At 36.5% G+C, this 20,723-nt stretch overlaps 1 protein-coding gene across 1 annotated transcript; it reads left to right on the top strand.

Moving 5' to 3' along the window:
- Positions 1-12,144: 12,144 nt before the first annotated feature.
- LOC113069310 (uncharacterized) lies at positions 12,145-13,532 on the top strand. The gene is made up of 5 exons (XM_026242315.1): positions 12,145-12,385; positions 12,504-12,848; positions 12,942-13,059; positions 13,143-13,234; positions 13,355-13,532. The coding sequence occupies exons 1-5, from the start codon at positions 12,263-12,265 to the stop codon at positions 13,475-13,477; spliced, it is 801 nt and encodes a 266-aa protein (XP_026098100.1). The 5' UTR covers positions 12,145-12,262; the 3' UTR covers positions 13,478-13,532.
- Positions 13,533-20,723: the final 7,191 nt, after the last annotated feature.

Raw genomic sequence — 20,723 nt, 5'->3', positions numbered from 1 at the left:
CCATATCTTTAACACCAAGTATTTTTTGCCGACTCTGTTGGATATTCTCCTTGATTCCTTCAACTCAAAAGTTAAGAATGTTATTAATGATATTGCTCCAATAATAGTCAGTAAGAAAACAAACAACATTTTGGAAGACATAGTGCAGCAACTAAAATCATCAACTAGCTATATTGATACACTTCCCACATCTTTTTTCAAAGTGTGCTTAACTGTTTAGAAGTAAATCTCTCTCTGGGACTTTTCTAAACTCCCTGAAAACTGCAGTTGTTAAGCCCCTCCTGAAAAAGAGCAATCCTGATAACACCATTTTGAGCAATTATAGACCAATATCTAATCTTCCTTTTATAGGCAAATTATAGAAAAGGTAGTTTTTAATCAGCTGAATAAACACTTAAACATCTGGTTTCAGACCGCATCACAGCACAGAGACAGCACTCATTAAGATAATAAATGATATTAACTTAAATTGTGACTCTGGCAATATATCAGTGCTGGTATTGCTAGATCTCAGTGCTGCGTTTGACACTGTCGATCATAACATACTACTAGAGAGACTGGAAAACTGGGTCTGGCTTTCTGGGATGGTACTCAAATGGTTCAGGTCATACTTAAAAAAGGAGCGATCATTATGTGAGTCTAGGAGAGCATAAGTCTAAGTAGACATCCATGATATGTGGAGACCCACAAGGTTCAATTCTTGCACCGCTCTTGTTTAGCCTGTATATGCTTCCTCTAAGTAAAATAATGAGAAAGAAACCTAATTGCCTATTACAGCTATGCTGATGATACCCAGATTTACCTAGCCTTATCTCCAAATGAATACAGCCCCACTGACTCCCTCTGCCAATGCATTGATGAAATTAATAGCTGGATGTGCCAGAACTTTCTTCAGTTAAACAAGGAAAAAACTGAAGTCATTGCATTTGGAAACAAAGATGAAGTTTTTAAGGTGAATGCATACTTTGACTCTAGGGGTCTAACAACTAAAAATCAAGACAGGAAACGTGGTGTGATTCTGGAGACAGACCTTAGTTTCAGTAGTCAAAGCAGTAACTAAATCAGCATACTATCATTTAAAAAAACATTGCAAGAATGTTTAGATGTTTTGTTTCCAGCCAAGACTTGGAGAAACTTGTTCATGCTTTATCACCAGCAGGGTGGACTATTGTAATAGGCTCCACACCGGCCTTCCCAAAAAGACCATTAGACAGCTGCAGCTCATCCAGAACACTGCTGCCAGGATTCTGACTAGAACATCTGAGCATATCACACCAGTCCTCATTAACTTCCAGTTACATTTAAGATTGATTTTAAAGTACTTCTACTTGTCTAGAAGTCACTCAAAGACCTAGGACCAAAATACATTGCTTCCAGAATCAGCCTCCAGAAGAGATCAGATGTGCTAAAACACTAGTCACATTTAAATCTAGACTCAAAACTCAAATGCCATGTCCGACCTGATTGCACTGTATTTTATGTATTAACTGTAAGATCATTTTCTATTTCTAACTGTTTTAAATTCAAGTAAATTTTTAAATAATTTCCAAAGTTTTAAAATTGCTTGTTTTACTTTTGTTCTTCATGATTATTTTACTTCATTTATGTAAAGCACTTTGAATTACCATTTTTGTTCGAAATTTGCTATATAAATAAACTTGCCTTGCCTTGCTACAGCAACCTCCCCCACCACACACACACATACACACGCAAAATTGTAGAGGGCCTCGCACATCAACTTTGCACAGGGCCTCTCACCCTCCTTGCAACGGCTCTGCTGGGGCATATTTTAAACAAAAGGCAGTGGCTGCTGCAGTATTTGCCCCGTCTCTTTTGATGTTTTCTGGACACTCTCTGTAAGAAATATTTGAATAAGAAAATGTGTAAGTATAGGATATGATGCACTATAGTAATCACTGAATGTAATCATTTACTATTTATTTGCCTTCCACAGAATACATTTAGACCACTTACACTATTGATTTGGTTTCTTAGAAAAAAATAAAAATCTACCCTAGCTTTAAGAGCCATGAATGTAAATTACATGCTATAAGTCATCAAAATATATTTCAGCTTGTGATGCAATTGACAAACACTAAGCAGACAATCTAGCAAAAGAAAACCATGACAACAAAGACACATTGCAGTATTTTTTTGCAGAGTGTCTTAAGGTAAATTAACATTTAATGTCTAATACATTAAATGCAAAAACAATTGTTAGAGAATGCAAAAACAATTGTTAGAGTTCTGAACAATAAAGATAGGCTGGCAACAGGAATGACCTGCCAATCAATAAGAAGTGTAAATATAGAAGTTTGTGTGATTTCTGTGTGACAGATGAGTACCTACAATACGAGGTTACTGGTTTTCACTAAACCAACTAAAACAGAAACTAAACAACGCTGAATGTCACAATGATATGATGCTAATATTTGTATTATATGTTAATTTTGTTTTACCTGTGACAACCGTGTACAGATTGATCTTGGTGAACGCAAGCTTCCCCTTCCTCCACTTCATACTGAAACAGGCCATGACCTCATTTTTCATCAACCTGTGGATACAAGAGTAATGCCCAAATAATTAATTATGCATGACACATTATGAGGCAGGTGTTATAGTTTCTGTTACGTGTTCATCATATCTAGTATAATGCAGATATCATACAGGTCCTCCAGTTGGTACTAGATTAAAAGTCATAGGCTCACCCAAACTGGCAGGTTTTTATCTTATTGCAAAACAACTGATATTGTGCAATTTCAAAATGTAAAACCAACACTATTTCAACAACTTGGCCTGTAAATATTAATTTCATTCTTTTTCTCCTTGCTAGCAACTGTAAAGTGCAAAATTATAGGATAACAGAAGAGCACACAAGAAAACCAGAAGAATCAGATTAACTACCTTCAATCTATTAATATTTTAATCTAATTAATGTAATATATTAAAGCAGATTGTTCTAGCGGCTCTTTTATAAATGAACAAAAAAACATACCTTACAACAATAAAAATAAAAAAAATACAAATAATAATCATAATAATAATAAAAATCCAAATAAAATAAACAATAATATACTTTAAATTAACTTGTATTATTCTGTAGTGCTTATTCACAAAATTGGCCCAAAATACTGGCACCCTTTGTAAAAGTGACCAAAGAAGGTTGTGAAAATTCATTGTTAATCCTTTTGATATTTTATTTAAAAAAATATTCACAAAAATGTATCCTTTCATTGGATAATATGAAATGAATTTTTTTTCTCAAATGCTCATTGGACACAATTATTGGCCCCCCTAGAAATTTTTATGAGTAAAATATCTCTATATTCCCATTCAAATTCACAATTTTGAGCACTCAAGCTTGATTATAAACATGAAATTATCCAGCTATGGCTATGGCTACCTGTTTCACAGAAATATAAAGAGGAGGGAAAACAAAGCCCAAATTCCCTTAATCATTCATCACAATGAGAAAAACCAAAGAATGTATTTCTGATGTGATAATTGAGATAATTGAGCTTAACAAATTGGTGAAGTGGCTTTAAGAAAAGAGCTAGAGCAGTGAAAATTCCCATTTCCACCATCAGGGCAATAATTAAGAATCTCCAATCAACATAAAATGTTACAAAACTGCTTGGAAGAGGACTTGTCTATATCGTCCTAATGTGTGGTGAGAAGGAGAGTTTGAGTAGCTAAAGACTCGCCAAAGGTCACAGCTGGAGAACTGCAGCAAATAGCAGCAGACATGGGGACTTGTGACTTGGTGACTTGGACTCGAGTCGACTCGAGTCGCTATTTTTAGGACTTGAGACTTGACTCGGACTTGGAAGTTAAAGACTCGGGACTTGACTTGACTTGAGACACGATGACTTGAATGACTTGAGGGTTAATCACATAATGTTTTCAGTTTGAATATAAAATATATAAATTATTTTTTAAAATAAAGTTGATTACTCAGCTGGAGCGCAGGCTGAGAATAGCGTCGAGACTGGATCAGGACACTATCATCAGTCATGCCCTCTCTACCTTACACACACCACGCCCACTTAAATCAGATATCACATCACATCAACATGTCAGCCTGAGGGTTACCGACGGTCATCGCTTTTGTCTTCAATAATTCGCGCCTAAAAACGCGTGGAAAACGCTGGGTGCGCCGCTTTCTCCTTCTTTCCAAAGCGCTCGGGCAGAAGTGCTCCTGGGGCGTCTGTCGTTGCTAAGCATCCATGACACGCTCTCTCTCAATGGAGACGCGGAAATTTCAGCAAAGGATAAATGGATTTGCAGCACTAAAAATCGCTCGCAGTAGCTCTGCTACTAAATTCATTTCAAAATGGCAATCCATATACAGCTATGAACAGCTGTTCCTTCATCTTAGCTGAGATTTCAACGTTGATACGGGAAAGGATGAAGCTGATTGGTTAGTTATTGTCACATGACCTGCGGTGCGCTTGCGGCATTGCGCGCGCCTACATTGGAAATAGCGAACTTGCGCGCGCAAAAGACGTGATGTGAACGGCCCCTAATGATCCGCTAGCAGGCCGTCAAAAAAACGCATTCCAGGGGCGGCGCTAGGGCTGGGCTAAGGGGGCATAAGCCCCGAATATTTTGTTACCTTGTCTTTCTCATAGAGCAAAACAATTAATCAGAAAAACAAATGTAGCTGCCGCGATTACCCAATCATGAGAAGTGCACATTACACACACACACACACACACACACACACATATACATATATATACACACCCCATCACTCTCCTTCTTGCTCAAATAGCCCTTGATGCCTTCAGTGTGAATCTACAAATTTCATAGTCATGAAAATAAAGAAAACTCTTTGAATGAGAAGGTGTGTCCAAACTTTTGGTCTGTACTGTACATAACAAAAAAGTATGAAACAACTGAAAATACGTCATATTTATATTCTATACTGAGAGAGAGAGAGAGAGAGAGAGAGAGAGAGAGTGTGTGTGTGTGTGTGAGAGAGAGAGAGAGAGAGAGAGAGGAGAACTGTAACAAAGTTTAATGTTGTATGTAAACTGTGTTTGAGAGAGAGAGAGAGAGAGAGAGAGAGAGGTGTTCAGAGAGGAGTCTGTTGGGTGTTTAGCTGTTATTTGTTTTATGGACTCAATGTTGAAAATGTAAAACATTTCAAACACTGTTGGCAGAAGTGAAAAATAAATAATTTTAGGAAGTTACAATTTTGTCTGATTCCATGATGTATTTTACTGAACATGAGTATTTACAATGCAAATCCAAATTATTTTAATTTACTTACAGTTACTTATATCTTGTCTTTTAACTTTATTAAGATAAGATTCTGCAGGTAAAACAACAATATTAAGGTGACTTGACTTGGACTTGACTTGACATAGCTTGTGACTTGACTTGACTTGACTTGCCCAAGAAAAAAATACTTGGGACTTACTTGAGACTTGAAGGTTAAGACTTGAGACTTACTTGAGACTTGCACATGTGTGACTTGGTCCCATCTCTGAATAGCAGAGTCTCTGGTTCAGAAAACCTTTTAAAAAAAGTCAAACAGAACCTACATCAACACATGTTGTTTGGGAGGGTTACAAGAAAAATTATCCTAGCTCATTCAAAAACAAACTAAAGCATAATTCAGTTATCAGCCAAGACTGGAACTTTAAATGTGAATGGCTTCTATGATCAGATGAAACCAAAAAAATGATATTTTTTTAGCAGCAAACACTCAAGATGGGTTAGGTGAACACAGAGAGAAAAAAGTAACCCATGTGCACAATGAAATATACTGCTGTATTTGTTTTTTTCTGGGCCTATATTTCTGCTGGAGGCCCTAGACATCTTGTTTAGAAACATGGCATCATGGATTCTATCAAATACCAACAGATAAAAAATCAGTAAGTGACTGTTAGAAATCTTATAATGGTCCATGTTTTGATCTTTCAACCATACAATAATCCAAACAGAAACCTCGAAAACAACACAGAAATGGGTCACTGAGCTCAAAACCAAGCTTCTGCTATAGCCATTCCAGTCCTCTGACCTGAACCTTACAGAACATGAGAGGAGTGAACTGAAGAAGCACCAACATGGAGCTGGGAATCTAAAGGGTCTGGAGTGATTCTGGATGAAAGAATGGTCTCTGATCTCTTGTCAGGTGTTCTCTAACCTCATCAGGCATTATAGAAAAAAAAAATAGACCTGTTAATCTGGCAAATGGAGGTTTCAAAAAGTACTGAATAAAAGGGTGCCATTAATTGTGGCCAATGTGTATTAGAAAAAAAAAACATTTATTTCATAATGATATTTCCCCCTGTTTTAAATTCTTATTATCCAATGAAAGGATACATTTTTGTGAATTTTTTATATAAAAGTGAAAAACGATTAAAGCAGATGAATTTTCACACCCTTCTTTGATTATATTTACCAAGGGTGCTGATATTTTTGGCCACGACTGTAGGTGCAACAACGCAACAACATAAATTTCTAAACAATAAAGTGAAACCACTATATTAAATAACAATTTAAAAAAATAAAATAAATTGATGTTATAATTTGACGTTGTTTGGATGTTACCATTATGACGCCTTGAAAACACTGGATTATGGTTGCCATACCTGATGACTAAATATCAGTATTTGATGTCAATCTGACGTTGGTTTAAGAGGTTGACTCGACGTTGGATTTTGATTTGCTAATGCCACAACCTAAAACTAACTACAGATAAACATCAAATTATGTTTTAATTTGAAGTTGTGTGGACGTTGCCATTATGACGTCTAGAAAACGTTGGATTATGGTTGCCATACCTGAAGACTTAATATCAGTATTTGATGTCAATGTGACGTTGGCCTGAGACGTTGGCTCGACATTGGGTTTAGGTTAGTTAATGTCACAACCTAAAAACAAACTAAAGATCAAAGTCAAATGGCGTTATAATTTGACGTTGTTTTGACATTAACATTATGACGTCTTGAAGACGTTGGATTTTGGTTGCCATACCTGACGACTAAATATCAGTATTTGATGTCAATCTGATGTTGGCTTGAGACGCTGTCTTGATGTTGGATTTTGGTTAGTTAATGCCACAACCTAAAACGAACTACAGATCAACATCAAATGATGTTTTAATTTGACGTTGTGTGGACATTACCATTATGACGTCTAGAAGACATTGGATTATGGTTACCATACCTGACGACTAAACATCAGTCTTTGATGTTGTTGTGTTAATTTTATCTGACTAAAGAAATATACAGATGTTCTCTCCAAACATCCAGATTTCAAACCAGCAAAGGCAATCTAAACCATTGTTCTTACCTTTGATGTCTTCTCTGTGGCAATGGAGAGTTCTGCACTTCTTCCCACCAGAACCAGATCAGCTCAGTTGAGTCTTTGCCTCTGCAGAGCTTGGCAATACAGAATCAGGAACAAACTAAAATAATAACTTTACTCATAATAAATTACTCAAAGACTTGTTTAAAGGTTTTTACGCATCACCATTGTACATGGCTTCGCTTTATTTTAAACACTAACTCATAAGCAAAATATTAACAAGTAAAAAACAAAAGTCAAAGCGTAAGTCTTCACCCCGAGATGCGGCAGGGGATGTGTCCAAACCATAACATTATATAGTCCCCAAAAACAATACATCATTTCTTCCGGATGCCTCCTTTTGGTAAAACACATTAACACATCCGCTTGCACGCACACACTAACAGTCAGGTTGCTATGGATACAGGAAGTTAACATCTCCTTATTTGGCAACCCCTCTTCTGCACACATACATTAAGTAATTGCTGCTCTATCTTTTTTCCATTAAAGCAAATTAATCTTTTCTTTAAGCTGTTACAAAATCTTAAGGCGTAGGCTAAGTAAGTGACTATTGCTACACTGCACAGCATCCTCCTTCCTGTGTTAATCAGATTAAACACATTACAATACAATTTTTATAAAGAAAGTCCATCCTGCAATCCAGATTGCAAGATGCATTTCCTTGCACACTCATTGTTATCTTAGCAAAAAGCAAGCATACGTGACAGTCTCAACTGGCGTACGTGACAGTCTCAACTGTTGAGCAAATGTTAACATCATACATTTCTTAATACTGCCTTTTAAAGTTGATGTCTAACAATTCATATATCTCATTGTTACCTTTTAAGGGTTTTCTGGTCTTGCAACAGAGGTTTGCAATCTCAAGGCCTCGATTCCATTTGCCAGAGACTGTAACTCTAAATCAACATTAACCAACTCAATACAATTAATGATTTCTCTCATCATTTTTATTATCTTCTTATTCATGCCTTCTTGTCTTCGCACCAGTCGACTTATTCTTCTTATCTTAGAAACGATTTTCTGCTGGTCCGTCGGTTGATCTCCTCTTCTGTTTCTCTCGACGCTTGTCTTTCTTCTTTTGTCGTTTGACCTTTTTGTTCCAGTCTTTCTGGAGGCCTTCAACAAGTAAATCATCCAAATCAATCTTTAATTTACCTGATTTACGATTATAGTTACCTAGTGAGACACGATTGGGAATATTGTGATTGGGGGACCCCATTCCTAAATTGGGAATCTACCAAACAATGTCAATGTGACGTTGGCTTGAGACATTGGCTAGACGTTGGATTTTGGTTAGTTAATGCCACAACCTAAAACTAACTACATATCAACATCAAATTATGTTTTAATTTGACGTTGTGTGGACATTGCCATAATGACGTCTAGAAGAGCTTGGATTTTGGTTGCCATATCTGACGACTAAATATCAGTATTTGATGTCAGTGTGACGTTGGCTTAAGACGTTGGCTCGACGTTGGATTTTGGTTAGTTAATGCCACAACATAAAACTAACTACAGATCAACATCAAATAATGTTTTAATTTGACGTTGTGTGGACGTTGCCATTATGACGTCTAGAAAACGTTGGATTATGTTTGCCATACCTGACGACTAAACATCAGTTTTTGATGTCAGTGTGACATTGGCTTGAGACGTTGGCTCGACGTTGGATTTTGGTTAGTTAATGCCACAACCTAAAACTAACTACGGATTAACGTCAAATTTTGTTAGAATTTGACGTTGTTTGGACATTAACATTATGACTTTTGGTTGCCATACCTGGCGACTAAATATCAGTATTTGATGTCAATCTGACATTGGCTTGAGACGTTGTCTTGACGCTGGATTTTGGTTGGTTATTGCCACAGCATAAAACTAACTACAGATCAACATCAAATTATGTTTTAATTTGACGTTGTGTGGACGTTGCCATTATGACGTCTATAAAACGTTGGATTATGGTTGCCATACCTGACGACTAAACATCAGTTTTTGATGTCAATGTGACGTTGGCTTGAGACGTTGGCACGACGGTGGATTTTGGTTAGTTAATGCCACAACCTAAAACTAACTACAGATCAACGTCAAATCATGTTTTAATTTGACGTTGTTGGGACGTTGTCATAATGACGTCTAGAAAAAATTGGATTATGGTTGCCATACCTGACGACTTAATATCAGTATTTGATGTCAATGTGACGTTGGCCTGAGACGTTGGCTCGATGTTGGGGACGTTGGCCTGAGACGTTGGCTCGATGTTGGGTTTAGGTTAGTTAATGTCACAACCTAAAAACGAACTAAAGATCAAAGTCAAATGACGTTATAATTTGACGTTGTTTGGACTTTAACATTATGACTTTTGGTTGCCATACCTGCCGACTTAATATCAGTATTTGATGTCAATGTGACGTTGGCCTGAGACGTTGGCTCAATGTTGGGTTTAGGTTAGTTAATGTCACAACCTAAAAACAAACTAAAGATCAAAGTTTAATGTTGTTTGGACGTTAACATTATGATGTCTTGAAGACGTTGGATTTTGGTTGCCATACCTGACAACTTATTATCAGTTTTTGATGTCAATGTGACGTTGGCTTGAGACATTGGCTAGACGTTGGACTTTGGTTAGTTAATGCCACAACCTAAAACTAACTACAGATCAACATCAAATGATGTTTTAATTGGACGTTGTGTGGACGTTGCCATTATGACGTCTAGAAAACGTTGGATTATGGTTGCCATACCTGACGACTAAATATCAGTATTTGATGTCAATGTGACGTTGGCCTGAGACGTTGGCTTGACGTTGGGTTTAGGTTAGTAAATATCACAACACAACCTAAAAACAAACTAAAGATCAAAGTCAAACGATGTTTTAATTTTACGTTGTTTGGACGTTGCCATTATGATGCTTTGTAGACGTTGGATTTTGGTTGCCATACCTGACGACTTAATATCAGTATTTGATGTCAATCTGACGTTGGCTTGAGACATTGTCTTGATGTTGGATTTTGGTTAGTTAATGCCACAACCTAAAACTAACTACAGATCAACGTCAAATGATTTTTTAATTTGACGTTGTTTGGACGTTGCCATTATGACGTCCAGAAAACGTTGGATTTTGGTTGCCATACATGACGACCTAATATCAGTATTTGATGTCAGTGTGACGTTGGCTTGAGACATTGGCTCGACGTTGCATTTTGGTTAGTTAATGCCACAATCTAAAACTAACTACAGATCCACGTCAAATGATGTTTTAATTTGACGTTGTTTGGACGTTGCCATTATGACTCCTAGAAAACGTTGGATTTTGGTTGCCATACCTGACGACTAAACATCAGTTTTTGATGTCAATGTGACATTGGCTTGAGATGTTGGCTCGACGGTGGATTTTGGTTAGTTAATGTCACAACCTTAAAACTAACTACAGATCAACGTCAAATTATGTTTTAATTTTACGTTGTTTGGACGTTGCCATTAGGACGTCTAGAAAACGTTGGATTTTGGTTGCCATATCTGACGACTTAATATCAGTATTTTATGTCAATGTGACGTTGGCTTGAGACGTTGGCTCGACGTTGGATTTTGGTTAGTTAATGCCACAACCTAAAACTAACTACAGATCAACGTCAAATGATGTTTTAATTTGACGTTGTTTGGACGTTGCCATTATGATGTCTAGAAAACGTTGGATTATGGTTGCCATACCTGACGACTAAACATCAGTTTTTGATGTCAGTGTGACATTGGCTTGAGACGTTGGTTCGACGTTGGATTTTGGTTAGTTAATGCCACAACCAAAACTAACTACAGATCAACGTCAAATGATGTTTTAATTTGACGTTGTTTGGACGTTGCCATTAGGATGTCTAGAAAACTTTGGATTTTGGTTGCCATACCTGACGACTTAATATCAGTATTTGATGTCAATGTGACGTTGGCTTGAGACGTTGGCTCGACGTTGGGTTTAGGTTAGTTAATGCCACAACCTAAAACTAACTACAGATCAACGTCAAATGATGTTTTAATTTGACGTTGTTTGGACGTTGCCATTATGACGTCTAGGTAACATTGGATTTTGGTTGCCATACCTGACGACTAAATATCAGTATTCGATGTCAATGTGACGTTGGCTTGAGACGTTGGCTAGACGTTGGATTTTGGTTATTTTATAACACAACCTAAAAACAACCTAATATCATCGTCAGATGATGTTGGTCTTGGACGTCAATTTAACGTTGTCATTAGACGTTGGCTTGACATTGAATTTTGGTTACCTGACGTCGCGACCTAAATCTAATCTAATATTAACGTCATATGACGTTGTGTGCCTGCTGGGGTGAGGCATGCCAAGCCACGTGGGCTGCTGGAGTGGGTGATCTAAATCTGAGTGACTACTGGCCTGCAACCCTTCACTTTGCCACTATTTATGCCACAGATGTCTTCTTCTCATTTGAAGAAATGAAGATGGCTGCACCAGGACTGTCCTGCCAAGCATTTTTGAGAATGCTCGATCAGCGAACTGTCCGCTTTGGTCGTGTGAGTATTGAATTTATTTATTCTACAGTATTGTTAATGTCTTTGTATTGTGGGACGAAAATCTTTTAGATGCTAATGTATTTGTTGGTTTCCTTAATTTTAATAGTGTGGCAAGATCTCCAAAGACAGTTTTCAAAAAAGTTTTTTTTGAGTGGGAGGCTGTGCGATACGAGGTGGACAAAATCTGTAAGGAAGAGCCCTTCATCTGTCCTGCGTGCAGCCCAGACATGCTGGCAGTTTCAGTCGATGGAAACTGCAAGCATTACCGTTTTAAGAATGCAGCTAGGTATTTAAAATTGTGTATAATGTCACACTGTTGAAACAGTATTAATAAGAAAAATATCGTTTTAATGTGCACCCAGTAAAATTAGATTACAAAGTATCACAAGCTTGTGTACCTGTTATGTATTATTATTATTATTATTTTTCTAGATCTGAAGAAAAGGCCATCTTTGAAGACGTCTTTATAGCTAAGGATGAAGATGTGACAAGATTTGTGGACTACATTCACAAGACATCCAAACATGTAAAAAAAAAAAAAAAAAAAAGCAGACTATTAGAATAAATACAGGGCTACAGTTACCTCCTACTGAAGAGTTTATTTAGGAGATTCTTATTTTTATCAACCATTTTCCATATTGTAGGTGAGTGGACGAGGTGTTTGTGGAGGGGAGTGGTCAGCAGCCAGAGAGACCTCCCAGAGATCTGCCAGCAAGGTAGACGAGGAGGGATTGGAGCTTGCAGTGTGTCGACACGGAGTGCTCCTCCGTGCTTTAAATATGTACAGGGGTGAAATTTTTGCCTATCCCTTGTACCTGCAAGAAAAGCTGGCCAGTAGGCAAATACATTTTTTTTGTATGGATGTGACTTGCAAATATTGGCCCTACCTCCAAAGAGTTGCAAAAAGCTGTCCAGAGCTCCAGCACCTTCTTAACATGAAGCCCTTCCTTTCAGTGTTCCATGCCAAAGCCCATGATTTTAAATGTGAGGTAGGTGAAGTTTGTGATTACTAAAACTGAACATCTGCAAATACATGTCAACACTTTCTCAGCATTATTATTATTATTATTATTCCTAATCAGGTGAAATGGAGTGGGGCATATCAGGATGGGGCTGGTTTAACCCTAGGTGAGGAGGTGGAACAGTGCAATGCTTTCCTGTCTAGGATTGCAGTGACTACAAAACACATGTCCAAAGCAGGTACAATGACCACATACTATACTAGTTACATTATTACATAATAAGTAGGGGGAATATGGTAACATGATATTCTCTGTTTGCAGGGCGCACAGACATGCTGACTCTCATGGCCATGCGCTGGAATCAGCAAAAGATCTACACTTTGGCCATCACACTGACCCGCCGATATCAGAAGGTAATAACATCAGTAGAATTGGTTTTAGATGTTCAATAATGTATGTTATTACTGTTTGAAGTTGTGCATTAAACATTTAGTTATTGTTCTTGTACCATCTGTGATTGCTTGTAATTGCAGACCACAAAAGCTCTGCAAAACCAGTTGCTAAACCTAGAGTCTTTAAAAGTTGAACTGGCAGTGACAGAGAGCCAGTTGGAAGACTGGCTCAACAAAGTAAAGGAGTGGGCAGATAGTGAGTAAATGACTTATGTATATACATATGTATGTGTGTGTATGAATGGTATAATGTTATACTAAAACAAAAATTAGAGCAATGGAAAAACCCTTTAAATAACCTCTAGAGAAAAAAAATGCATCTTTAGCACACAGAATAACATAAGAGGCTTTTGAGTGATCAATTACCACTTTGAACGATTGCATACGATTGCCACTTTTTAACGATTGTAGCATCTCTAATTGCAATTAGAAAAGTGATTAATTGTTTAGCCCCTATATTTTATATGACAAGCTACGCAATTCAAGCTCATAATCACAGATGCATCGCATGCAATAGTGAATGTGATATTGCCAGAGATGGGACCAAGTCACACATGTGCAAGTCTCAAGTAAGTCTCAAGTCTTAACCTTCAAGTCTCAAGTAAGTCCCAAGTATTTTTTTCTTGGGCAAGTCAAGTCAAGTCAAGTCACAAGCTATGTCAAGTCAAGTCCAAGTCAAGTCACCTTAATATTGTTGTTTTACCTGCAGAATCTTATCTTAATAAAGTTAAAAGACAAGATATAAGTAACTGTAAGTAAATTAAAATAATTTGGATTTGCATTGTAAATACTCATGTTCAGTAAAATACATCATGGAATCAAACAAAATTGTAACTTCCTAAAATTATTTATTTTTCACTTCTGCCAACAGTGTTTGAAATGTTTTACATTTTCAACATTGAGTCCATAAAACAAATAACAGCTAAACACCCAACAGACTCCTCTCTGAACACCTCTCTCTCTCTCTCTCTCTCTCTCTCTCAAACACAGTTTACATACAACATTAAACTTTGTTACAGTTCTCCTCTCTCTCTCTCTCTCTCTCTCTCTCTCTCACACACACACACTCTCTCTCTCTCTCTCTCTCTCTCTCTCTCTCAGTATAGAATATAAATATGACGTATTTTCAGTTGTTTCATACTTTTTTGTTATGTACAGTACAGACCAAAAGTTTGGACACACCTTCTCATTCAAAGAGTTTTCTTTATTTTCATGACTATGAAATTTGTAGATTCACACTGAAGGCATCAAGGGCTATTTGAGCAAGAAGGAGAGTGATGGGGTGTGTATATATATGTATATGTGTGTGTGTGTGTGTGTGTGTAATGTGCACTTCTCATGATTGGGTAATCGCGGCAGCTACATTTGTTTTTCTGATTAATTGTTTTGCTCTATGAGAAAGACAAGGTAACAAAATATTCGGGGCTTATGCCCCCTTAGCCCAGCCCTAGCGCCGCCCCTGGAATGCGTTTTTTTGACGGCCTGCTAGCGGATCATTAGGGGCCGTTCACATCACGTCTTTTGCGCGCGCAAGTTCGCTATTTCCAATGTAGGCGCGCGCAATGCCGCAAGCGCACCGCAGGTCATGTGACAATAACTAACCAATCAGCTTCATCCTTTCCCGTATCAACGTTGAAATCTCAGCTAAGATGAAGGAACAGCTGTTCATAGCTGTATATGGATTGCCATTTTGAAATGAATTTAGTAGCAGAGCTACTGCGAGCGATTTTTAGTGCTGCAAATCCATTTATCCTTTGCTGAAATTTCCGCGTCTCCATTGAGAGAGAGCGTGTCATGGATGCTTAGCAACGACAGACGCCCCAGGAGCACTTCTGCCCGAGCGCTTTGGAAAGAAGGAGAAAGCGGCGCACCCAGCGTTTTCCACGCGTTTTTAGGCGCGAATTATTGAAGACAAAAGCGATGACCGTCGGTAACCCTCAGGCTGACATGTTGATGTGATGTGATATCTGATTTAAGTGGGCGTGGTGTGTGTAAGGAAGTGAGGGCATGACTGATGATAGTGTCCTGATCCAGTCTCGACGCTATTCTCAGCCTGCGCTCCAGCTGAGTAATCAACTTTATTTTAAAAAATAATTTATATATTTTATATTCAAACTGAAAACATTATGTGATTAACACTCAAGTCATTCAAGTCATCGTGTCTCAAGTCAAGTCAAGTCCCGAGTCTTTAACTTCCAAGTCCGAGTCAAGTCTCAAGTCCTAAAAATAGCGACTCGAGTCGACTCGAGTCCAAGTCACCAAGTCACAAGTCCCCATGTCTGGATATTGCATAGCTTGTGAACTACTGCTCTGCGTATTAAATGCTGCTCCATCTGAAAATAGGTGATAGAGATTTATTTCCAATCACAGAACTGGCTTTACTGATGAGATGCGCATGAGTATCGCATGCAATATATCGTGCAGCCCTTATAACATATATGTGTATATATAATATTGGTAACACATTTAGTCATGAATAATTGTTATTGTAATTTTGTGTAAAAATCACACATTTCTTCTCAGCAGCAGCAACAACAACCACAAATGATGCTGATGCCTTGGCCAGCAGAATTGAGGTACTTGTGGCGAGCATCAAGAGACGTTCTCAGCGTCTCTATAAAGATACAGATGGCAACAAAGGTCGTGCCAGGATCCGCCGCAAAATCAGGGAGGAGAAGGGGACCCTGACATCAATTGTTGAGAAATACAACAGAATGGTTCCAAACACAGAAACTCTGTGCTTGGAAACCATTTTGTCTGGTGAGACAGCTTGGCCATGGCAGCTACCACACAGTGGTATGTTCACTAGTCTTCTGACAATTATACATATTTCAACCACGATGCCTCAAATGTCAATCTGCAACCCCATCTGATTTTAAATATTAAAGAAGGTTGATGTATGACAATTTTTTTTTTCGTGCATTCCAGACTATGTTAATTTTAGGACAAAGAGAAAGGCATTCGACATCATGATGCCATTAAGGAGACTTCAGGAGGAGCAGAAGATTCTTGTTGCGGAGATGAACAACCATTGGAGATATCTTTCAACTCGTGCTGATGCCCTCAGAGAACTGTCCTGCTGCTTTGCCAAGGAGACAATAAAAAGTATGTATTTGTAATATATGGCATATTTGTCATATACGGCAAACATAAGCATAGGGTTGCCCCTGACCAAAGATTTTTCTTTAAAATGGACTCACAAAAAACTCAGAAACATTTCCTTGTAGCATAAGTGGCTGTAGCTGTATGAGCTATCGTTACACTTTGCCTAAATCTCTATCCAACTGGTAGCTGAACGTTGTCAATCTTGCTTTTTTGGAGTTGTACTTGAAACTCTTTCAATGGTCCAAATTTAAATTTATTGCCCCACATATGTAAATACTGTGTAATAACTACAGGGTCCAGCCTTGTTATTCATAATATCTGCCTGTGAGTTTTAACATGTCCTGTGGAATATGTGTTTGTTGTTTTTTTTGTTTGTTTTTTTTTTTTGTTTGTTTTTTTTTTTTGCAACGTATAACCACTCCAAATTAGACCAACTATGACTTTTCTAACAGACTAACATTTTAGGTTACTTTTAGGTGGCAGCCCAAATAAGCATACACAACAATGATGAGTGTTTAATGAAAGTTTATAAGGGAGGCTTAATGGTTTTTTGTTGTTGTTGTTGTTTTTCCATTCTTTTAAGATTCGCAATGTGGCCTAACTGAAGAGGGTTTGAAAGGTCTGCAGTGCATCATCCACAGAAAGCAGCGTAAAATCAGAGATATGAGGGTGCAAGCAAGAGACTGTTACCTGCAAGTTTTGACTGGAGCAGAGAACACTAACTTCTTTAACCAACTGTCAGCTGATACAGTACAACAGTGACTTCGACATTTCTGATGACGAACTGTAATCCAGAAGACAATGTTTTTTTTTTTTTTTTTTTTTTTTGATGGTGACCTTGACCTTAACCCTGAATCTAAAGCATGTAATAAAATCTGCTGTTGATCACCTTATAAATATACCCAAAGTGTACTGTCTGTTTTTTTCCACGTTACATAGAAATTATTTTATGCATGCCTCTACAACCAGTCAGTGGTGAAAATTAAGTGCATTATTGTAAGGCTAAGTACAGTACTGTACTAAATTATAGATTTGAGGTACTTTCTCATCATGCCACTGTGTAGTTGGGCTAGGCTATAGTTCACAGAAACTTTATTTTGTTATAAATAAAACTACTCTTTTTGTGCTTACAATGTAAGTACAGCCCAACTTAGAAACCAAACATTCAGTTGAGTAATGGAGAAAATAATTAGCAGACCAACCTTTATTAAAAATATAATTTGATAATGTTGTCTACAACGGGTTTTTAATCTTTTAGGTGTTGCGGAGCTCCAAATATGATCATCATTGTTTGAAGGACCCCCATTCTTGTAAATGTAAAATATATTTATATGGTTTCTTCTATAAATACCCAATTTACCATGAAGAACGCATATTATAAGCAAAGCAAAAAAATTAATTGGAAAATTAGTTTCTATTAAACTACATTATTCTTTGTTTAAAGTATTACATGTATTTAAAGAACTGTATGTATCTTTTTAATCAAAATTCTGAAATTGTAAAATATTTTGTATTTCTTTGTTTTCATTTTTTTTAAATTGATTTAATATATGAATAATTTATTTTTAAATTCTTAATCATATTTTTGTGGTAATTATTTTATAATTATTACAATTATAAAGAATATAATAATAACAATAATACTAATTATAATACCATTTTCACATATAATTTTTTAAAAATTATTATTCTCCAAACATTTCCAATGACCCCTTAATACTTGTTACTTCCAAACAATTGAAACCTGGTTAGAGACATGGAATAAGCTCATTATAATAGGGACACAGAAAAGCATGACTGGACCGAACACTTGACTTGTGTTAGTCAAGTGTTCGGTTTTTTGTGTGTGTATGTGTTCTGTTTTTGCTCTCTCCCTTCCTCTCTTTCAAATGCTGATGACTAACAGATCGAGTTCAGTTAGCTGATGATTCTGCTGACGATGGCACTGTCCTGATTGGTTCATTAGAGAAAATGTTTGGAGTTAAAAGGCAGAGCTGAGACGTCTGTGCTGTGGAGGCTTGGAGTAGGAGGTCTTTTTGTAGTTGGTCCTTAGCATAGGTGGGTTGTGTTTAGGAGTTAGTATGTTTTTGTTTATGTTGGCCTTGACCCCTCCTGAAGCTCTGTTTGCTTCCTTGTGTTCAATAAATTTAATTATGATTTGCATGGATTATGGTTTTGTGTGAGTCAGTCGAAGGGGAAAGCTCCCTCCATTCATCCACCACTTTTTTAGTACTACTTCCCATCCCTAAAATGGGGAGGTATGTAAACAAACACATTATGATGAGGAAAAATCATTTCCCAACACAAGTTCAACCTTCACCAAAGGAAAATGAATGATAAAAAGAAATAATATGTTGGCTACATATGTTACTTTTACCTTTGAATACATTTTTTACTGAATTTTTGTTTTCAGTTTCAGCACCATAAATCTAACATATGCATGTTGTAAATATAGAAAGGGGCAGAAATAAACAAACTTTTCAGACATTAATGTGATAACGGTTTATTGTCCATGATAAAGATAGTACATCTGCATAGGTTTAATTGACCCCCCCCCCCAGAAGAGACCAGAAGTGATCCTAAAAGAGGAAAAAATTGCACATTTCAAATGGCTGTAACTCAAACTCCAACAAGCATGTCAAAGGGAAAAACAGCAAGATAACTACTTATGATATGATTACTAAATAAGACTTGATGCAATTTTCTCACATTTACAGAAAGTTTAAAAATAAGTGTTTTAAAAAGTGTTCTTAGTATAACACCAAATTTCAGTCTGGTTCTCAAATATATCATAAAGGTTTGCACAATGAACATATTGAGGTAGCCCTTTGTTCATTAAATATACTATTTACTTCATTTCATTACTAAAAGGTTTTTAAACTACATTACCCATACGCCTTTGGCACTATATTGATGTGACATGGGACTGTAAATTGTAGTTAATTGTAGTTCCCTACTTATGCTGTAGGGTTAGGGTTATGATTTCGGTAAATGGGTAATTTCTTTGCTACATATCAATCACTTATTGTTCAGTGACAGTTGCTGAAGTCATAATGACAATAAAACATAGTGTGCAACATGAAGCACCTTGTATTTTTGCCTAAACATTAGTCCAGCCACAGCGTGTAAAAATCCACGTCACACAAACTTGTCCAAATGTGGTCATTACAGGATCTTCTGGCAGAAGTAGGGTTATACCAGAAGTTCAGTTAAATATTTTTTCTTCTCGTTAAAAATAAAAATATAATTTTACAGGTATACATTCCTATCTTGGGGTAACGTGACGTAGAAACAGTTTAGTGAATCCTTTTTTCAAAACATTGATTTTCATAGTATGAACCGGTAGGAGGGTAATTGTGACAGCTGTGTACTGTATACAAATAAACTATTATGTGTGCATATATATGTATGTATATACATATATATGTGTGTGTGTGTAATGTATACATATGTATGTATATATATATATATATATATATATATATATATATATATATAATAGATTTATTTGTAAACTATTATATAAATATACTCATACATATATAATAATATATTTATATTATTTATATTTCATGTTTGCCATAACAGACAGATGGTTCATATAAACTTACCTATACAGAGATGCAAACAGGTAGGAGGGTAAAAAGGTGAGAACCGAGGACATGCTCCAAACAGAATTATTTGTTTTACATGAAGATTATTTGACAGAAGATTTTTGTTTTACATGCTAATTGTAAGTTACTTAAAGGTATTTGTACAATTATTTGTATTACCTAAAATGTCAAAAACTGTAATTTTACAAACACAAAAACTAAAAAAAAAAAAATTGGACAATTTTATAAACATTATGTATTTAGTCAAAAGCCTATCTTATAAAAGATGAAGTGCTATGAAGGTTAAGACAATATTGGCTGATAAGAGCTAAAATGCTAAATGTTTGCCCTCTCTCTTCACCGTTCCCATATCTCAGACCTCAAATATTATCCTTTTTAGACAGTTTGGTAAACAAGTAAAGAAAATACTATACAGTTATTAGTCTTAGTTTTCCAATACAATTAAGGTACAATTAAACTAGCTTTTCTGCAACTGGTCCCAATTCTTTATTTACCTTATGTACACTTTCTCATAAGATCTAAGCAAATCTAAGTGACCTATTTTGCATCTATGCTATATTAAGGTTGCACTGTAAAAAAAATATTTCATATATTTATTATATTTTAATATTTATTATACAAGTAATGTCTTTGGGAATGCCATTATAATGAAAAGCATGACTGTAGCATGTCCTATCCATAGGACTGTTATGCAGTTCCTGACAAATGTAAAAGGTGTTTAAAATGATACT

The sequence above is a fragment of the Carassius auratus genome, unplaced genomic scaffold, assembly GCF_003368295.1.
Source record: "Carassius auratus strain Wakin unplaced genomic scaffold, ASM336829v1 scaf_tig00001335, whole genome shotgun sequence".
Lineage (NCBI taxonomy): Eukaryota > Metazoa > Chordata > Actinopteri > Cypriniformes > Cyprinidae > Carassius > Carassius auratus.
Note: the sequence above shows the minus strand (reverse complement) of the source record. Positions and strands in the feature narration are given on the sequence as shown.